This window comes from Nicotiana tabacum, chromosome 16 (genome assembly GCF_000715075.1).
Source record: "Nicotiana tabacum cultivar K326 chromosome 16, ASM71507v2, whole genome shotgun sequence".
Lineage (NCBI taxonomy): Eukaryota > Viridiplantae > Streptophyta > Magnoliopsida > Solanales > Solanaceae > Nicotiana > Nicotiana tabacum.
Window position 1 is genome coordinate 94,041,904 of NC_134095.1, and position 20,316 is coordinate 94,062,219.

General features: G+C 38.6%; 1 protein-coding gene across 1 annotated transcript in view; it reads right to left on the reverse strand.

Annotated features, from left to right (window-relative positions):
• LOC107806983 (myosin-1-like) overlaps positions 1-8,984 on the reverse strand; it is a 31,465-nt gene extending 22,481 nt beyond the window's left edge. Inside the window, exons 1-3 of the mRNA XM_016631257.2 lie at positions 7,975-8,984; positions 688-789; positions 87-230 (exon numbers count right to left, since the gene is read on the reverse strand). Of these exons, the coding sequence (XP_016486743.2) occupies positions 87-230; positions 688-789; positions 7,975-8,280 (552 nt within the window). The 5' untranslated portion in view covers positions 8,281-8,984. The remainder of the gene's footprint in view (positions 1-86; positions 231-687; positions 790-7,974) is intronic.
• Positions 8,985-20,316: the final 11,332 nt, after the last annotated feature.

Genomic DNA, 20,316 nt, shown 5'->3' on the forward strand with positions numbered 1-20,316 from the left:
AAGAGGTGAAGAGGAGAAGAAATAAAAAGGCATAAGAATACGAGAAAAAGCTAACTACAATTCAAATTAGGGAGATTTGTGCATACATAAATCATATCTCTATTGTATCTGTACTGAAGATTGTACAACACTGATGGCTCATTTAAATAACTCAATTGCATGAGATCATCCACACCATCCAGAATATCAGGATTCGCAGGTAATAAATCATCAGCTTTAACTTTTAAGACCTGCATTGACCAGAAACAAGGCGTGAGATTAAACCTTAAACTTGAACGCTCAGTAAGCATGAAAAGCCAACCAGAATAGCCTTATTATTTTAACAAAAATGAGATGTGTTTATGAAACATTATTTAGAATAAGAACTTCAAGAGAGTTAGACAGGTAAGATATAGAGCCCTTGGGTTAGGAAGAAGAGTGGAAGGGACTGCAAATCTGGGGAGGGAGAAGAATGGTGATACAGGTTGAAGCAGGGCAAGGATAAGGTGCACACAGGAAATGAGAAAATGAGAATGAGTGCTGACAGATGGGTGATATAGAAATAAGTTAACCCACCCTGTGGGATTATACTGGGTATATTGTTGTTGTAAAAGGACTGAACAAGAGAACTGTCGAAACAATTTGTTTCTTTTATCATAAAGATTTGCGAGCAAAAAAGATGAAAGAATCTTAGCAAACTGCACTCACCTTTCCTTCAGACAATGATATGAGAACTTCATTTCCAGATTTCGAAATGATTGTTGCCAGCTCCCAGTTAACATCAGGTAGTTGAAACCATGAATGGAGCTTCTGCAACAACTCAACAATAAAAGTTCAAAAAAGAAGGTAAGAAAATCATTAAAAAGCGGAATGTTTTGCCGCAGTCAAACCAGCATATCCTGTTTGAAATCATTGTAATGGTAAATAATTGCACATGTTGAACATTACTTGTATTACATCACAACCCATATCCATTACAAAATTCAAAAAAAAAAATGAATTCAAACAAGAAAGACAAACAATTGCAAGGCTGTTCGTCGACTATTGTAAGTCTAACAACAGTCAATTTTTATAAAAGCTGTCCACATGTGAGATGAAGTAGGCCATCTTTGCCTTTTGCCAACAACAATATGATCCTGTAAAATAATTAGCCACCAGCTGTCTCACAAGATCTAACGCCGATATAGCAATTGTCAAGAACCTAAAATATCCGTATTGATGAAACCTACTGTAAGGTTATGTCGTGTCTAAATTCACATGTTGCACTGACACCGTGGGATGCAAGTTTAACTAGGGTGAAGCAATCATAAACATTAGAAGTCTGAGTGAATAATAACCAGCCTCTGGCTTCCAAATAATCAGCCTCTTTGTTTGCCAGCATCACAAATGGGTGACAACTGCTCCTACTCCCCCCTCCCCCCACGCCCCACCCCCCAAAAAAAAAAAAGAAATCTTGTCTCCAGAGCCCTTCCAAAGCTATTGCTAATCATTCAACAACTCTATAGGGATGAACTATAGAAAGGATAACTTTTTTGGTTCCCGAATTCCATCCATTTCACCGGCCTTCAAATTAATTTGGGGAAATACCAACCGGACTGGAACATTTGAAGAGAATTTAAGCATGATCTTTCGAAACAGGAGTTGCACACGAGTTAGTATAACTAGACACTTTTATCAATGCATAATCACAGACTTGTACGCCAGAAGAAATACTCTTCAACCACTCATAATTATCGAAAATTAAAGGTCCCAGATTTTCCTTCAGAAATCTGGTTTCCTGTAAAGATATTCCCAAATCAGTTGAACTATTAAAATGAATTCTGCTGTACTCCCAAACAGAATCCTTTTAGTGAGCAAGGATGGATCAATACGTCCCGCCCCATACGCCTTGGTAAATACATAGACAAACTTGAGAATCACCCAGCCATTCTCAGTAGCAGATGCATCTCTCATAGTTCACAAGCCAATTACATGATCACGAACAAGGGAGAGAGTCTTCTATCTAAGTACAAAAGATGTAGCATGCATTATGTTGGATTCTTAAGCTACTCACGTGATGGCAAATCCATACTTCCTTCCACAAGAAAGAGGAATAGGTAAACTACTCTCAGCCCATACCATGTCAGATTGAAGAAGCTGATCCTATAAAAGTTCAAAGTCAGCAAGCTGATTCAGAAGCCTCTTTGTGGGTTCACCAGAATGTTATGAAACTTAGTAAGAAGTTTGGGGTCGATTTCCAGGGTTGTGAATGGGATGCACTATCGCTTTTCATGAAGATTGATAGGAGAAGGCAGGGAAAGTGGGTAATAAATACCTCACCCAACTTGGCCTCAACTTCAAAATCAAAATGTCAAAGGGAATTGAAGGGTTTGAAATGGGGAATGAAATACAAAGAGGGTGAACCAAGAAGTGGGGGGAAAAACCTATTTAGAACTGTCCAATGAAGTTAAACCTAATTTCATGGAACATGAGGGGCCTTAATGACATGCGGTACAGAAAAATTGTCAAATCTTTGATACTTAGGTGGAAGGCTGAGGGTAGATGACATGTGGGTAGTATGGTACCTCAAATATGGGGAGCCATATGGGTAGATTATGTTTATCAAAAGGCCAGTGGAACTAGAGGCGGCATCTTAATCATGTGGGATAAAAGAATAATGGAGGGGAAGTTGGTGTGCATTGGGCAACAGTCAATTTCTTGTAGGATCATAATTTTAGCTCAAAATTATTCATGGTTTTTAACAAGGGTATATGCATCTAATTGCAGAAGAGAAAAGAGAGTTATGGTGGGAATTAGCGGGTCACAAAGGTGTATGTGATGATCCTTGGGTGGAGTGTGGTGATTTCAACACTGCAAGATATTCAGATGAGAGGAGGCACAATAATACGCATACAAGAGAATATGACTGAATTTTCTGAATCATAAATGATCATGAGCTGAGATAACTGTAGATTGGCTTCAAGGATTGATAGATTCTTGTTTTCTATTGATTGGGATGATAGTTTCAAAAACATCAAACAATCTTTATTACCCATCACAGTCCGATACAATTTCTGGGTGGAGATTGGGAGGTCAGGAATCATACTTCAAATTTGAGAATTGGTGGTTGGAAACTGAGAAGTTCAAAGATAGAGTAAAGGGCTGGTGGGAATCACTTGAAGCTACAGGCAGACCCGACTTTGTTTTTGCAACTAAGTTGAAGCTTCTCAAAGACAAGTTAAAGGAATGGAATTCAACAAATTATGGTAGTTTAGAGAAAAAGAAGTTGATATTTTAAACCAGGTGAGTTGTTTTGACAGAATACAAGAACAAAGGAGTCTCTCTAACGATGAATTGCTCACAAAGCAAATTTAGCTACGGAATTTGAAGAGATAGCTGAATTTGAGGAGATTGCTGGGAGGCAAAGGTCTAGGGTACTATGGTTGAAACATGGAGATAGGAATACGGAATATTTCCACAAAATGCCAAAACTCTCATAGAAGATTCAATAGCATTGACACCTTAGAGAGCAATGAGGAAGTGATATATGATTCAAATGGTATTAAAGAAGAAATCCTGCTTTTTTATAAAAAAATGTATACAGAAACTGAAGGATGGAGACCTGATTTCATCTACAAAACAGACCCATTATAACAGAGGAAGAGTAGTTATGGTTAGAAAGACCCTTTGAAGAGTTGGAAGTGTTGAATAGTATTAAGTTGTGTGCTATTGACAAGGCACCTGGACCTGATGGCTATACCATGGGGTTCTTTCAAACTTCTTAGGAGTTTTTAAAAGGGGAAATTATGCAAACTTTGGGAAATTTCCATTCACATGAATATTTTGGAAAAAAGCTTCAATGCAACTTTTGTGGCATTAATACCCAAAAAGACTAGAGCAAAACAACTGAAAGATTTCAGACCAATTAGCTTGATTGGAAGTGTATATAACATAATCTCTAAAGTGCTCATGGAGAGACGGAAGCAAGTGGTGGAGAAATTAGTTGATAATCAGCAAATGGCATTGATAAAAGGTAGGGAAATTATGGACGCAGCCTTGATAGCAAATGAAGTAGTAGACACTAGAATGAAAAGGAAGACACCAGGACGTCTGTGCAAGCTGGATATTGAAAAAGCATATGATCATGTCAACTGGAATTTTCTAATTCTAATTCTGAAGGATATGGGTTTTGGTACAAAATGGCTAAAGTGGATATCTTTTTGTATCAGAACTGTTAAATTTTATGTACTTATCAATGGAACTCCCGAGAGTTTTTCCCTTCTCAAAGGGATTTAAGGCAAGGAGACCCGTTATCTACTTTCCTCTTTCTCATTGCAATGGAGGGTTTAAATAGCATGTGGAAGATGGTAGTGTTAATGGGCGGATAAGAGGATTTCAGGTGAATAGCAGGAATGAGGGCATGGAGGTTTCTCACTTATTTTATGCTGATGACACACTGATTTTTTGTGATGACAAGCTGGAGCAGTTAAGGGTCATCCGACTTATTCTTACAGTTTTTGAGGCCATCTCTGGACTTCATATAAACTGGGGAAAAGTCTACTATTTCATGTCAATATGGTAGATAATCATCAGGTGCTTGCTAGGGTGTTGGGTTGTGACATTGGGAAGCTTCCTACTGTACATTTGGGTTTGGCTCTGGGGGCAAAAAATAAGGTATGGAAGTATGGAATGGTGTGATTGATAAATGTGAGAAGAGACAAGCAAAATGGAAGGCTCAATATCTATCTTTAGGGGGCAGGATCATATTGATTAACAACATTTTGGATGCTTTGCCAAATTATGTTATGTCTCTTTTTCCACTGCCTACCAAGGTGGAAAAAAGATGGGATTCTCTCCGAAGGAATTTTTTGTGGCAGGGTTGCAAGGAGACTAGACGATTTCATCATGTCCAGCAAGAAAGAAGGAGGTTTAGGGGTCAGAAATTCCAGACTGCATAATAAAAGTTTATTGTGGAAATGGCTATGGAGATTTAACACAGAAGAATGCACCTTATGGAAGAGAGTGATTAGCCATAAATATGGACAGCAAGGGCAATGGATCACCCCTCCAGTCAACTCTTCCAATGGAACAAGAATAAGGAAGGCAGTTAGGAAGGTTTGGGAGGAGTATGCTTTAAATATTGGATTCACAGTTGGTAATGGAAGAAGAATATCATTTTGGAGTGATAATTGGTTAGGGCATGGTCCTTGGAAAGATTTTTTCCCGGATCTATTTTGCTTAACAACTACACCTCAATCTACAATAGAAGGTGCATGGAATTTACACTGTTGGAATTTTTCTATCAGAAGGCTCCTAAATGATTGGGAAATTGATAGGGGGGCTGAAATGTTGAGGGTTCTGGAGATTTTTCATGGTACCACAAATGTTGAGGATACAATGATATGGAATGGAGGAAACACTAGAAGGTTTTCAGTCTCTGTATATTCTTTTTTGTTAGAAGGTGCTCAATTATCTAGTTGGCCATGGAAATACATATGGAAGATTAAAGCCCCTTTTAAGGTCACATGTTTTTCTTGGCTGGTGGCCAGGAAAGCTTGTCTCACTCATAAAGTTTTGTAGAGAAAGGGGATTCCTATGACTTCCAGATGTTTCTTGTGTCAGAAGGAGGAAGAAACCAACAGCCATCTCTTTCTACATTGCAAGGTAACTGATACTCTGTTGCAGTTATTCCTTTCCCTGGCAGGAATACAATGGGTAATGCCAAAGAATAGCGAGGACCTTTTGTGGTGCTGGAATTATATTGAAACAAGGAAGAGTCAGAAGCTATGGTGGAGAATGGTGCCAGCATGTATATGGTGGAAGGTGTGGACAGAAAGGAATCGTAGATATTTTGAGGATAAAATTAGTTCCATGCAAAGAATGAAGCTGAATTATTTTGTCTTATCAATTCTGGTGTAAAGAGAACTATATAGAGGATGCAGAATCACTTGTAGATTTCTTAGATTCTTTGTAAGATACAAGGCCCTCTGTAATTTGTACATTCTTTTTTTGGATACCAGTACTAACTTGGTGCTGATGAATATATTGTTACCTTACTCAAAAAACAAAAACAAAAAAAAGGTTGCAGATGTCGATAATTTCTAGGCCAACTTGCATGCACCTCAACTAGTCCACCGGACAACCTATCCAACCTACAAGCACAAGTTGCTAAGAATCTTGCTCACCAAAACTAAAGTAGATGGCCTCACACCAAGTGTTGTAGCTGTGATTTGAACCTGGCATCATCAGATTGATTCTCCCCTACCTCAAACTGTAGGTCAGCGCCTTGGGACCAGAAGGGACAGTTGCTGATAAAGCATTCATCTTTGTCCAGATAATGAAGATTAACATCAAGTACCTCTGGGTACTCCATATCAAGCAACCAGATCAGAGAAAATTTCAACCTTTAACTGGCAACACGATTGTAGAAAACATTACCATCTCTTCTTGTAAAATTCCATTTCATGGTGAGTCATTCATAGTAGGAAACACTGCCCTTAATCACAAAAAGGATATATTTCATTATTCATAAAGCATTCTCTTTTTCCGGATACTGAAAGAAAACAACAAGCTCCCTGGATTCTCCCTTCCAAGCTACGGATCAGAGAAATTTTTCAAACTATAAGGCAACACATTTGGAGAAAATGCTATCAACCCTCTAAACTTCCACTCCTTTATGGTGAGTCATCCATTGTATGAAACAATACCCTTAATTACAAAAGGATTTGTTCCATTGCTCATCCACATTGTATATTGTTTCTTTCCTAATGTACAACCGTGTTGTTGTATAAGATTTTAAAAGGCAACATTCCTCGAAGAGCATTTAACCACCATTTCTTTTGAGCGGATGAACTATTACCCGTGTCATGCAGTCAGTTTACAAATTACTAGCGTATTCCAATCAAATGATGAGTCTATAGGTAAAAGATGAACTTACATCTGAATCATAACCTTTGAGTAGCTATTAAAAGCAGAAGAAACATTTGATCTAGAATTTTATAAGTTTTCTTTAGGCAAGATAATAATTTGATATGTACATTAACTCTATTGTGGGAGAGGTTTGCCCCACAATGGAGATTCTTCTGGATTAGTTCAAAAAGGGAGAAAATTGATTTGTTCAAACAGCTATAGTAAAGTTTACAAGCAAAAATAAAGAAATAAACAAACAGATTAAATGTGAACTACCCCAAATTGTATAATGATGTCTCTTCATCTTTCGGGAAAGTAACTAGGAATAGGATCCACTGAAAGCACAGCACTCAACTCCGAACAAAGGCAACAGTGGGGAAAAGAGAGACAACACAAGTAAAGAGATAATCTAGTGCTGATTCACGGCCTACATCAAGTTAATTATCACAAAATCCTAACAAAATGACTGAAATTTTAATGAGACCCGCTTTCATATTTTTATGAATCAAGAGTGATATCAGCCACCAGAATTCTTTAAATAAAATTGAGAAGGTAACAATTTTTGTTGTGTGCGTGTATATACATTTATTTATATAAAAACAGAGAATTCTATTTATTTTCAAGGTATCACCATCAATATCTTGACATTCTACATAATTGCTTTCAAGATCTTACAGGGCAGAACTTCCAAACTCTACATCTAAATAAAGATAATGGTTTTAGTTTTTTATTTTAAAAGTAGCTTATCTTCTAGAAAGAAATTATACCAAAATTGTCCTCCCTGCAGAGTTTAAAATCCATTTCTCATAGAAATGATGAGCCAAGAAGCTACTGATAACTCAAAAAGTGCAGGATAAGAATCAGCGTCCTAAGCTCTCAACCATTCCCACAAATCACATCTGTGGTACAAGCCGAGCAAAAACACCATAATTGACAACTCTCATCTAGTGGTTTATCAAATTAAGCAGATAATGTTATAAGCTGAAGGCATTAATGATGTTGTGGCTAGTTCAATCAAGCAATCATCAGACTAACGGAAACTTCAAATCTACAAGTTGCATAATACCAACAAACCAAGCACAACTCATTAAAAATTGATTTCAATACCTTCTTTGTCACATAAGACGTGGTGTCACTCCACTTCGAAGAGGTGAATGCATTGGTTCTCAGATCATCATCACAGCTAGACGGGCTTTCCTCTACAGAAAAGTTCAATCTACCATAAGGGGATTCATCAATATACCCATCAGCATTACCATTAGCCTCACTCCACAATTCTCCATTCTTGGAAACAGCAGCATTTGATGCCATTCTATGATTCACAGCCTCAGACTTGTTCAAATCAAATGCATATCCCACTGGCAGTGATTTGATAGACTGAAGGGATGGCGCACCCTTAACTCGCTGTGCCATTTTTTTCCTTCAAAGTAAAGCTCTAACAACACAATCAAGATTCTAATAATTGAATCAAAAAGCTAACTTTTTTTCTCTTTCTTCGAGAGGTCCCAGTCAGTGACCTTACTTATCTGCCAAACCTAATGGAGGGGACAGCAGCAAACAACAAATAGTGGCTCCTCACTCATCAATCACACCACACTCACCAATATCAACATCATTTCCAATTCTTATACCATTCTATAAATTTAATTTTGGCCCCCCAAAGTTTCAGGAATTTATCCTCAAAAATTCGATTTTTGCACAGCAAACTCCTCAAAATATTCAATTTTGACACAGCATACTCCTCAGAAAGAAACTGAAGCTAGCAAAAGCTAGCAAATATAATGAAAACCCCTTAGATATTGATCTACAAAGAAGCAGTTAACAGCTTCAAATGATTGCATTCAAAGCCAAGATCGATCTAGCACAAAAACCCACCGATAATATATGAATAAATTCAAATAAAATTAAACTAAACCCCCAGAAATTCTCAAGATTTGTAGAGCAAAAAGAGAGGAAATAGGAAGTGAAAATAGAGAAAGGGTCAAAAGCAAAATGCAAAAGAATGAAGAAGGGAACAGCTTTTGCTTTAATTCTCTTTTTTCTGATGTGTTTGGTCTTTCACTGTACACACAACTCACTGCATTTTGAAAAAAGGGGTCTTGAGAGGGTGGGTGGGTGTGTCACCGTGACAACCTCCTAAATTCTATTCAATTGGTCTTTTTTTTTTTTTTTTTTTTTGCGGTTTCTTAACACCAACCAAAAAATTAAATATTTTTAAATTCACATGTCACAAGGTTGTGAAATGACTAAATTGCCTTCACATTGTTTGCACCATAAAAATTTGGACTTTATCTTACGTAATGGGTTATCTAGTTTTTGTTTATTTTACGAGGTGAGTGTGGACGGATGTCATTGTCTTGCAAAAGAAAAGACTTAAGAAGAAGAACGAGGGAAATGTGGTAAATGACTTTAAGATCAAAATTAGAGTTTGGTCAACAATTTCAAAAGAAAGAATTTTAAGGTTGATTTTTACAAAATAGCGATATGAACTTAAAGACGTTTGCAAAGTGAGATGCATTTCAAATGTTATATACTACTCCCTCTGAAGGAAAAAAAATGATAAAACAAAAATTACAAAGGAAAAATAATCGAATATCTCACTTATTTTCAGGCCCTCTTCTTTGCCGCCGCCACAAATGTAGGGAAAAAAGGCGGAGAAGGAAAAACAACCGTTAGACTTTGGCACATAAGATGGCCAGCACAAGAATTTGGTTCAGCTTCAAGGATGGTGCTATGAGGGACTAGGGTAGCAATCATTTATTTCCGGAAAAGACTTGTATACCCACATATCAACGAATCGAAGGGAGCACTACATCGGATATGGAATTCTATTTCCACTTTTATCGCTTTAATTAATTTTTGGTTGTTTTCACACATATTACGGTGTTCACCTTTTAACATTAATTAACCACAAAATTAACCGTATTAACTTTTACTATCTCTTAAATTTGTGTTCATCAAAAATACAACATATACTTCGAGACTCTTTACTCCAAGGATAACTTTGAAAATAATAAGTTAATTTCGTCTTGATATCTGAATAAATCGAATACTGTGGACTACAAAAAAGGCCAAAAAATTAATTAAAGTGGACCGGAAGGAGTATGTGAACACTATTATGGACATGTGTCACGACCCCAATTTCCCACCTTAGAATGTCGTGATGGCACCTACTCTCTAAGACTAAGTAATCCTAATATTTAATAATAACTTAACATAAATAATCAACAGAAATACTAAGCAAGACTCATAAGCTTCCAAAATATGATCTCAACCACAACTCTCCCATAACTTGTGGACCTGAGTCATAAGCTCTATAAAATAATCTAGAATGTCTACTACAACATTGTCTTAATGAGAAACAACAAAATAAAATGATATGGAAGGTGACTCCGAGGCCTGCGGACGCCAAGCAGGTATACCTTGAAGTCTCCGGAAGGCAGCTAACAGTCAATCACTAACGTCCAACACGAGCAAGCATACCTGGATTTGTACAAAAAGATATGCAGAAGTGTAGTATGAGTACACCACAATGGTACACAGTAAGTATCAAGCCTAATCTCGGTAGAGTAGTGACGGGGCCAGGTCAAAACACCTACTAGGACATAATAAATAGAACAAAAATATAACAACGAGAAATAATGGGAAGCGGAGAAATAAATGATACGAAACAAGTTAATAACATAGACTGATGATAGAACTGTAAGCATAGAGATGCCATAAAGTAAGCAATTAAAGAGAACCACAATAGTCAAATATGGACAAAACTGATAAGACAAGGAATAACAAAGGCAACAAGAACTATTCCACCAATAACACTTTTCAATATGATGTGCAGAACAAGAATCACAACCAAGATACCGCGTATACAACCAGAATCATAACCGAGGTACCGCCTCGTATACAACAAGAATCACAACCAAGGTACCTCCTCGTATACAACAAGAATCAGAACTGAGGTACCGCCTTGTTTTCACATTTTTCAATTTCAATCACAATCTTTCCTTATACCGCCGCTTGAGCCTTACATTTAAATACTTCTGAAAATATTTTTCCCGAAATTGCTACACGCACTTTAACCCACCTTATGACGCCACATGACTTCAAGTAATTTCCTTACTAAAAACACATACATAAATCCCACCTTATGCCGCCGCATGAATATTAACCCATATCTTTATACCACCGCATGCGCATCAAAATCACAACACAATAACAACTCGCACCACAAGTGCTCATATGCCACAACTTGCCAAAAATCAACAATATCAAATATTTTCACGACAATAGCACATAGTTCAACCACAATGTGTACATAAATATCAAATATAACAATGAATGTGAATTGCTCAATAAGGAAGATATCTCAACAATTAACAACTTCGCCTCAATGTGATAACGACTTTCACAATTTCAACACCAATAACTCAACAAGAAGATATTTCACAAAATAACAACTTCAATTACAAGTAATTCAGCAACTAAAGGTGTAACAAGGCAACATGTAAGGCAATAACTTTAACTAAGCATATAAGAGCAAAACAACAAGTAAGAGGTAGAACAAGTGTTAACAAAATCAAATAAGGCATGTAAGGATAGACTAACACATGTAAGAATAGATTAACAATGAGAGTTAAAATATGATATGACAATTCAATTAAAGGTATGGAAAGAGTCTAAATAACCTAATCTGGGCAAATACCCCATATAACCCGTGTACACACTCGTCACCTTGCGTACACGGCTTTCACATAACACAAATAGTACAATCAGTCCCAATTCCTAAGGTGTATTTCCCTCACATAAAGTTAGGCAAAATACTTGCCCCAACTAGGCCAACTCAATCCTCAAAAATATCTTCTCCCCTAAAATTCGCCTCCACGTCACCTTGCGTACACGGCTTTCACATAACACAAATAGTACAATCAGTCCCAATTCCTAAGGTGTAGTTCCCTCACATAAAGTTAGGCAAAATACTTGCCCCAACTAGGCCAACTCAATCCTCAAAAATATCTTCTCCCCTAAAATTCGCCTCCACATGACTCAAATCTAACCAAATTGACTTAATATCATCAAACAATGCAAGAAAAAATAATTACAATAGATAAAGCTATGATATTTACACTTTTTTCAAAAAGTCAACAAAAGTCAATCCGGGGCTTGCCCGATCAAAATCCGGGTCCAAGGGTAGATTCTGACTATCCATAATCCCACGAGCCCATATATATGATTAGTTTCAAAATTCGAGTCCAAATCGACTCTCAAAACTCAATTTCTCATTTTTCAAAAACTTGACAAATTTTCCCAATTTTTTCCTCTTTGATCCACATGGTTTTGATGTTAAATCTAAGATATAATCATAAAATATAGTTGGAAATTGATTAGAATCACTTATCCAATGTTTATAGGTGAAAATTCTCTCTCTAAATTGCCTCTTACCGAGTCTAGGGTTCTGAAATGTGAGAAATGAGACTAAATCTCGACTTTTCTAACTTGTTGTTCAGTTGTAGATGTCGCAATTGTGACATGCGTTCACAATTGTGAACCCTCGCAATTGCGAAGAGAAGCTCGCAATTGCGAAACTTAGGGGCTTAGGGAAATTCTCGCAAATGCGAACCATGTTCTCCTCTCAAAAGCGACAAAGTTGTCGCAAATGCGAACCTAACCAGCCCAAGTACCATCGCAATTGAGACCCAAGCATCGCAATTGCGCGATCAACCGAGTCCTCGAGGCTCCAAAACAAATATCCACACATTTCTAAAAGGATCATATGAACTCGCTCGCTCGATCAAAACACAAAAATAACATTTAAAACTACGATTCAGACACCAAAATGCATGAATTTCAAAGCAAATTTCAAGAACTTCTAGAATTGCAACTAAGCATCTAAATTCTATCAATTCAACTCCAAATGATACCAAATTTTGCAGACAAGTTTTAAATAGCATACAGACCTATTCTAAGTCTCAAAATCAAATTTTGAACCTGATAACTAAAAGTCAACCTACGGTCAAACTTCTATACCTCAAATTGCCAATTTTTGGCAAAACAACAAATCAACCTATAAACTTCCGAATTCGATTCCGGGCATACACCCAAGTTAAAAATCATGAAACGAATCTATCTGAGCCATCAAAATACCGTTTCAGGGTCGTTTTCACAAAAAAAGTCAACCATTGGTCAACATAAACAACTTAGACTTCTAAGACAAGAATCAAATGGTCAAAATCAACCTGAAATCTTCCCGGAACGAAACTAATCAACCTTGTAAGTCATAAAACCATAAACACACATGTGTGAAGCACCAAAAGGGGAAAAGGGGCTCAATTATACAAAACGACTGGTTGAGTCGTCATATTCTCCCCCTCTTAAAACAAATGGTCGTCCTCGAACGTGTATAAGGACATACCCGAAGTGACGGAAACGTGAAGTTAACGACTTTGCATGTCATGCTCATCTCCCAGGTCGCCTCCTCGACTAGATGACCCCTCCATTAAACCTTCACCGAAGCAATGTTCTTTGATCTTAACTTACGGACCTGTTTGTCCAAGATAGCCACTGGCTCCTCAATATAAGTTAAATCATTGTCCAATTAGATTGAATTGAAGTCTATAACATGAGACGGATCACCATAATACTTTTGGAGCATAGAAACATGGAACATCAGATGAATTGTAGATAAGCTAGGTGGTAATGCAAGCTTATATGCCACCTCACCAACTCTCTCAAGGATCTCAAAAGGACCAATATATCTAGGTCTCAACTTGCCCTTCTTCCCGAACCTTATTACACCTTTGTGGGTGAAACCCGGAGCAAAACTCGCTCTCCAACCATAAATGCTACGTTATAAGCGTACTATCCGCATAATTCTTTTATCTAGACTGTGCTGTACGAAACCGATCCTGAATCAACCTGACCTTCTCCAAGGCATCTCGAACCAAATCCATGCCCAACAACCTAGCCTCTCCCGGCTCAAACCAACCAATTAGAGAACTACACCGTCTCCCATATAGGGCCTCATAAGGAGCCATCTTAATACTCGATTGGTAGCTATTGTTGTAGACAAATTCCGCAAGTGGCAAGAACTGATCCCAAGGACCCCCGAAATCCATAACACATGCATGAAGCATATCCTCTAATATATGAATGGTGCGCTCAGGCTACTCGTCTGTTTGGGGGTGAAATATTGTACTCAACTCAACTTCTGTGCCTAACTCATGCTGGACAACTCTCTGGAAATGTGATGTGAACTACGTACCTCAATCAGAGATAATGGATATTGTCATACCGTGAAGTCGAACAATCTCGTGGATATAGATCTAAGCTAGCTGCTCTAAAGAATAGGTGGTTGCCATCGGAATAAAATGAGCCCACTTGGTCAACATGTCTACAATCACTCATACTGCGTCAAATTTCTTCTGAATCCATGGGAGCCCAAAACGAAGTCCATGGTAATACGCTCCTGTTTCCACTCGGGAATCTCAAGTCTCTTTAGCAAACTGCCCGGCCTCTGATGCTCATACTTCACTTGCTGACAATTTAGGCACCAAGCCACATACTCTACTATATATTTCTTCATTATTCTCCACAAATAGTGTTGTCTTAAATCCTGATACATCTTAGCGGCACCCGGATGAATGGAGTACCACGAACTATGGGCCTGCTCAAGGATCATCTCACTCAATCCATCCACATTAGGCACACATAATCAACCCTGCATCCGCAAAACACCATCATCTCCAATCGAAAACTTCTTGGCATCGCCGTGATGTATTATGTCCTTAAGGACAAGCAAATGGGGGTCGTCATACTAATGCTCTCTGATGCGATCATATAAAAAATACCGAGAAACCATGCAAGCAAGAACCTGGATGGGCTCTAAAACATCCAATCTAATAAATTGATTGTCCAAAGCCTAAACATTAATGGCTAGTGGTCTCTTTATTGCCGGTAGATATGCTAATCTGCCCAAAATATTTCCGCCTTTCGACTCAAGGCATCGGCCAACACATTGGCTTTCCCGGGATGATATAGAATGCTGATATCATAGTCTTTAAGCAACTCTAACCATCTCCGCTGCTGCAAGTTAAGATCTTTCTATTTGAATAGATGCTGTAGACTCCGGTAGTCGATATAGACCTCACAAGGGACACCGTACTAATAGTGCCACCAAATCTTCAATGCATGAACAATAGTTGCTAACTCCAAGTCGTGGACATGATAATTCTTCTCATGAACCTTCAAGGCCGAGATGCGTAGACAATCACCCTACCATCTTGCATCAACACTGTGCCAAGGCTAATACGTGACGTAGCACAGTACATAGTGTAAAACCCCAAACACGTATGCAATACCAACACTGGGAATATAGTCAAAGCAATCAAGAGCTTTTGAAAGCTCGCCTCACACTCTTCGGACCATGTGAAAGGAGCACCCTTCTAGGTCAATCTATTCATAGGTGCAATAATGGATGAGAAACCCTCCACGAAACGGCGATAATACCCAGCCAAACCAAGGAAACTCCGAATCTCAGTAGCTGAAGATGGTCTAGGCCAACTCTGAGCTACTTCAATCTTCTTTGGATCTACCTTGACCCCCTCACTTGACACCATATGACCCAAAAATGCCACTGAATCAAGACAAAATTCACACTTTGAGAATTTTGTATACAACTTCTTCTCCCTCAAGGTCTAGAGTACGGTCATCAAATGCTGCTCATGATCTTCTCGACTGCGGGAGTACACCAAGATCTCGTCAATAAATACAATGATGAACAAATCAAGATATGGTTGGAATACAATATTCATCGGGTGCAAAAATGTTGTTGGGGTGTTGGTCAGCCCAAATGACATCACAAGGAACTCGTAGTGACTATACCGAGTCCTAAAGGCAATCTTCGGAATATCCGAATCCCGAATCTTCAGTTGATGATACCCTGACCGCAAATCAATCTCGAGAACACTCTAGCACCCTGAACCTGGTCAAATAAGTCATCAATGTGCGACAATGGGTATATATTCTTCACTGTAACCTTGTTCAACTACTGATAATCAGTACACATGCACATAGAACCATCTTTCTTCTTCACAAACAAAATTGAAGCACCCCCAAGGAGACACACTAGGCAGAATGAAACCCTTATCAAGCAACTCTTGCAACTGCTCCTTTAACTCCTTCAACTCCGCTGGGGACATATGGTATGGTGGGATAGAAATGGGCTGAGTTCTCAGCAACAATTCAATGCCAAAATCAATATCCCTATCGGGCGGCATGCCCGAAAGATCTGCTGGAAATACATTTGGGAAGTCTTTCACTGCCGGAGCTGACTCAACGGTAGGATTATCAATGCTAACTTCTCTCACAAAGGCTAGATATACATCACACCCCTTCTCAGCCATCGCTTAGCCTTTAGAAAGGACATAACTCTGGTAGGAACATAATCCAATGTACCCCTCTGCTCTAACCGCGACAAACCTGGCATAGCTAGTGTCAAAGTTTTGGCATGACAATTCAAAATAACATGATAGGGCGACAACTAGTCCATGCCTAAGATAACATCAAAGTCTACCATACTGAGTACCAATAGATCAACTCTGGTCTCAAAACTACCAATAACAACTAAACACGACTGTTACACACTATCCATAATAATAGAATCTCCCATAGTTGTGGACTCGTAAATAAGAGAACTCAAAGAATTACGAGATATATCCAAATACGAAGCAAATTAAGATGAAACATATGAATAAGTGGATCCCAGATCAAATAAGACTGATGCATCTCTATGACAATCCGGAACCATACCTGTAATGACTGCGTCTGATGCGATGGCCTCCGTCATACCCAAAAATGCATAGAATCTGGCCTGGCATCCCCCATCCCTAGCTAGCTGTGCCGGTGGAATTCAACTGGAACAGTAAACTTGGCCTGTGAAGTCTGTAGACCTAGCTGAATCTGTGGAACCCGAGTAGTCTATAAAGGTGCACCCCCTAAGTCTGGGGCAGTCCCACTCCATATGACGGATATTACCACACTCAAAGCAAGCACTTAGTGGGTGTGTCTGCTAGGACTGGTTCGGGACTAGTTGGCTAGACTATTTGCTGAAGGCACCCCGTATAGTAGGTGCAATAGAAAGTGGCTGAGCAATGTGTGCAGCCTAAGACCTCGGGATAGCCGGAGCACCACTAGAAGCTGGAAGTGCTGAATGAACTAGATGACTCACATAGCCTCTACCATGACGGGTTGTAGCTGCAGCATGGCCACCACTAAATCCTTAATTACCTCAAAGCCTTTTGGCCTCCCTGTCCTCTCTCTTATGGCCCCGCATACCCTCCAACCTCCAGGAAATCTCTACCACCTATTGATATGGGGTATCTGTCTCCAACTCTCGAGCCATGCTGAATCTAATACCATTATTGAGCCCTTCGATGAATCGGAAGACTCACTCCCTGATTGTAGAAACCAAGGTGGGTGCATGACTGGACAACTCACTGAATCTGATTTCATACTCTAATGCTATCATAGTCCCCTGACGCAGCTGCTCAAACTCCGTGCTCCATACATCCCGAAGGGTCTGGGGAACAAACTCTCTCAAGAAAATCTTTGAAAAATGAGTCCATGAGCGAAGCTGCATCGACTAGGCTACCCTCCTCATAAGCCTGCCACTGCTGATAACTGCTCCTGACAGTTGGAAGGTAGTAAAAGCAACTCTGGCCATCTCTACAATACCCATGATGTGGAAAATATGATGGCGCTTCTCTAGAAAACCCTGTTCATCCTCTGTGTCTAGGCCATTATAAGTAGGGGTGATACTTCTTGAACCTCTTAAGTCTATGCTCATCATCCTCAAATTCTACTTCCCTAACCTCGGGCTGAATCAGAATAATAGGTTGTGTTGGCATAGCCTCTAGGACCTGATCAATATAGACATGTTGCTCTAGCGTACGGGCCGCGAGAGTTTGAGCTCCTCCCCTAGCCTGAGATGTGGCTGGTGCAAGTGGAATCAACCCTGCCTGGGCTAAAGTACCGAACATGCTCAAGAACTATGCGAGGGTCTCTTGAAGTGTAGGGGTGGCAATAGGTGACTCAGGTGCCTACCCCAACTAGAGCTACTATGGCTCATCTGTCGCAGCTCGGGCAGGTTCTCTAGCTGGACCACGTTCCCCTCCTCGGCTTCTACCCCAGCCCCGGGCTCTCGCGGCTCCAGTAGGGCATGGGTGTCTGATCGTGAGATCCAGCAGTGTGTGTCCTCACCATTTGTGAGAGAATAGAAAGTCTCAGATTTAGATTTCGAGGTCAACCAATTCGTACAATAAGGAACAAAGAAGTGGAAGTTTCCTAATAGTTTCGTAGCCTCTTGAAGATAAGTACATACATCTACGTACCAATCTGCAAGACTCTACTAAACCTTCTTATGACTCGTAACACTTATGAATCTAAAGCTCTGATACCAACTTGTCATAATCCCAATTTCCCACCTTAGGATATCGTGATGACACCTAGTCTCTAAGACTAGGTAAGCCAAACATCTAATAATAACTTAATATAAATAATCAATAGAAATACTAAGCAAGACTGATAAACTCATATAAACTTCCAAAATAGTATCTCAACCATAACTCTCCTAAAACTGATAAAACGGAGTCATAAGCTCTATAGAATAATCAAGAATGTCTACTATAGTACTGTCTAAATAAGAAACAACGAAATGAAATGACATGGAAGGTAACTTTGAGGCCAGCGGACACTGAGCAGGTATACCTTGAAGTCTCTGGAAGGAAACTAACAGTTAATCAGTAACGTTCAACACGAGCAGACATACTTGGATCTGCACAAAAAGATATGCAGAAGCATAATATGAGTACCATAACGGTACCAAGTAAGTATCAAGCCTAACCTTGGTAGAGTAGTGACGAGGCTAGGCCAAGACACCTACTAGGACATAATAAATAGAACAAAAATATAACAACAAAAAATAATAGGAAGCAGATAAATAAATGATACGAAACAAGTTAATAAGATAGACAAATGACAGAATTGTATAGAGATAACATAAAGGAAGCAATTAAAGAGAACCACAATATTCAAATACGGACAAAACTTATAAGACAAGGAAGAATAAAGGTAACAAGAACTATTCCACCAATAACTCTTTTCAACATGAGATGCACAACCTGAATCACAACCGAGGCACTGCCTCGTATACAACTAGAATCACAACCGAGTTACCGCCTTGTATACAACAAGAATCAAAATTGATAAACCGCCTCGTATACAATAAGAATCACAATCGAGGTTATTACACCTTATGTTTTCGTTTGTAAAAGTACGTCGTAAGTCAATTGATGTAAGCTCAGAAATGAGATTATTTTTAAAAAGTTTATTAAGTAAGTTAATCATATTACCATGGAGGTTACAAATATTAAGATCATGAATGCCAAGTACCAAGAGGGTTGGATGGTTTAGAAGCTAAACGAATCGAAAAAAATAAGATTCATCGAAAGTCGACAAGTAGGGAATGTTATAACATATACTTTTGGGGTGAGACTAGGGTGCTTACCATTATAATGAGGTTATTATATGAGTTATTTTAGTCGTATGATAGTCGTGTGTTATGTTTTGAAGTCAAGCGAGTTGTGAAACAAAAGTTGGAAAAGGTCATCATAAGTTACATTCATAAATGTGCTGAAAATTAAGTCAAAAGTAGCTGAGCTTTTCTCCCAATATACTTAGAATTATGGGATGATATACCTACCAAAATTATGATCTACGAGTTTAATTTTTAATATATTAACCATTCATCGATACGATATTGGAGTAGAGAGATATTTGTATTTTTGCGAGACTGCACAAACAGCTCCCAATAGGACCCACTTAGACGGTGGTCGACCTACTTCACTTTAAAAAAGATTTGGATTTAGGTGGTTGTAGACCTACACTCCTCCTATCCCTCCTAAGTAGATATCATAAGGGTTTGAAGTGATTCCAAAGTGATTATACCATATTTCAACATCAAAAGTTAGTTCTAGTGAAGAACGACACTTCTTTGAGGTTGTGTTGTCATTGAGGATAATTATAGGCTGTGTTTGGCTGAAATTTCAAGTTTTTGCTACTTTCTAAGATGATTATAACAGCCTACTAATTTTGCTTAAGCTTGCTTGTATGTTGGTTGAGTTTTTAGGATGATAAACTACAAGATAATACTTGGATTAGCTTGAGATGTTGTTGTTCTTGATGGATTGATTTGAAAGTTGCTCTTGTGAACTTTAAGTGGCTGGAATTATGGTAAACAAGTTGTCTATCATATTGTTAGCAATATTATGTTGGTTTACATGTCAATCTTGTTGAGGAAATTGGTAACTAAAAAAGGAAATGGCTATAAAGCACTTGGAAGTTGTCAACGGTGATATTATCTTGTGTTAGGATATTTAGGGTAACTTTAAAATTGAG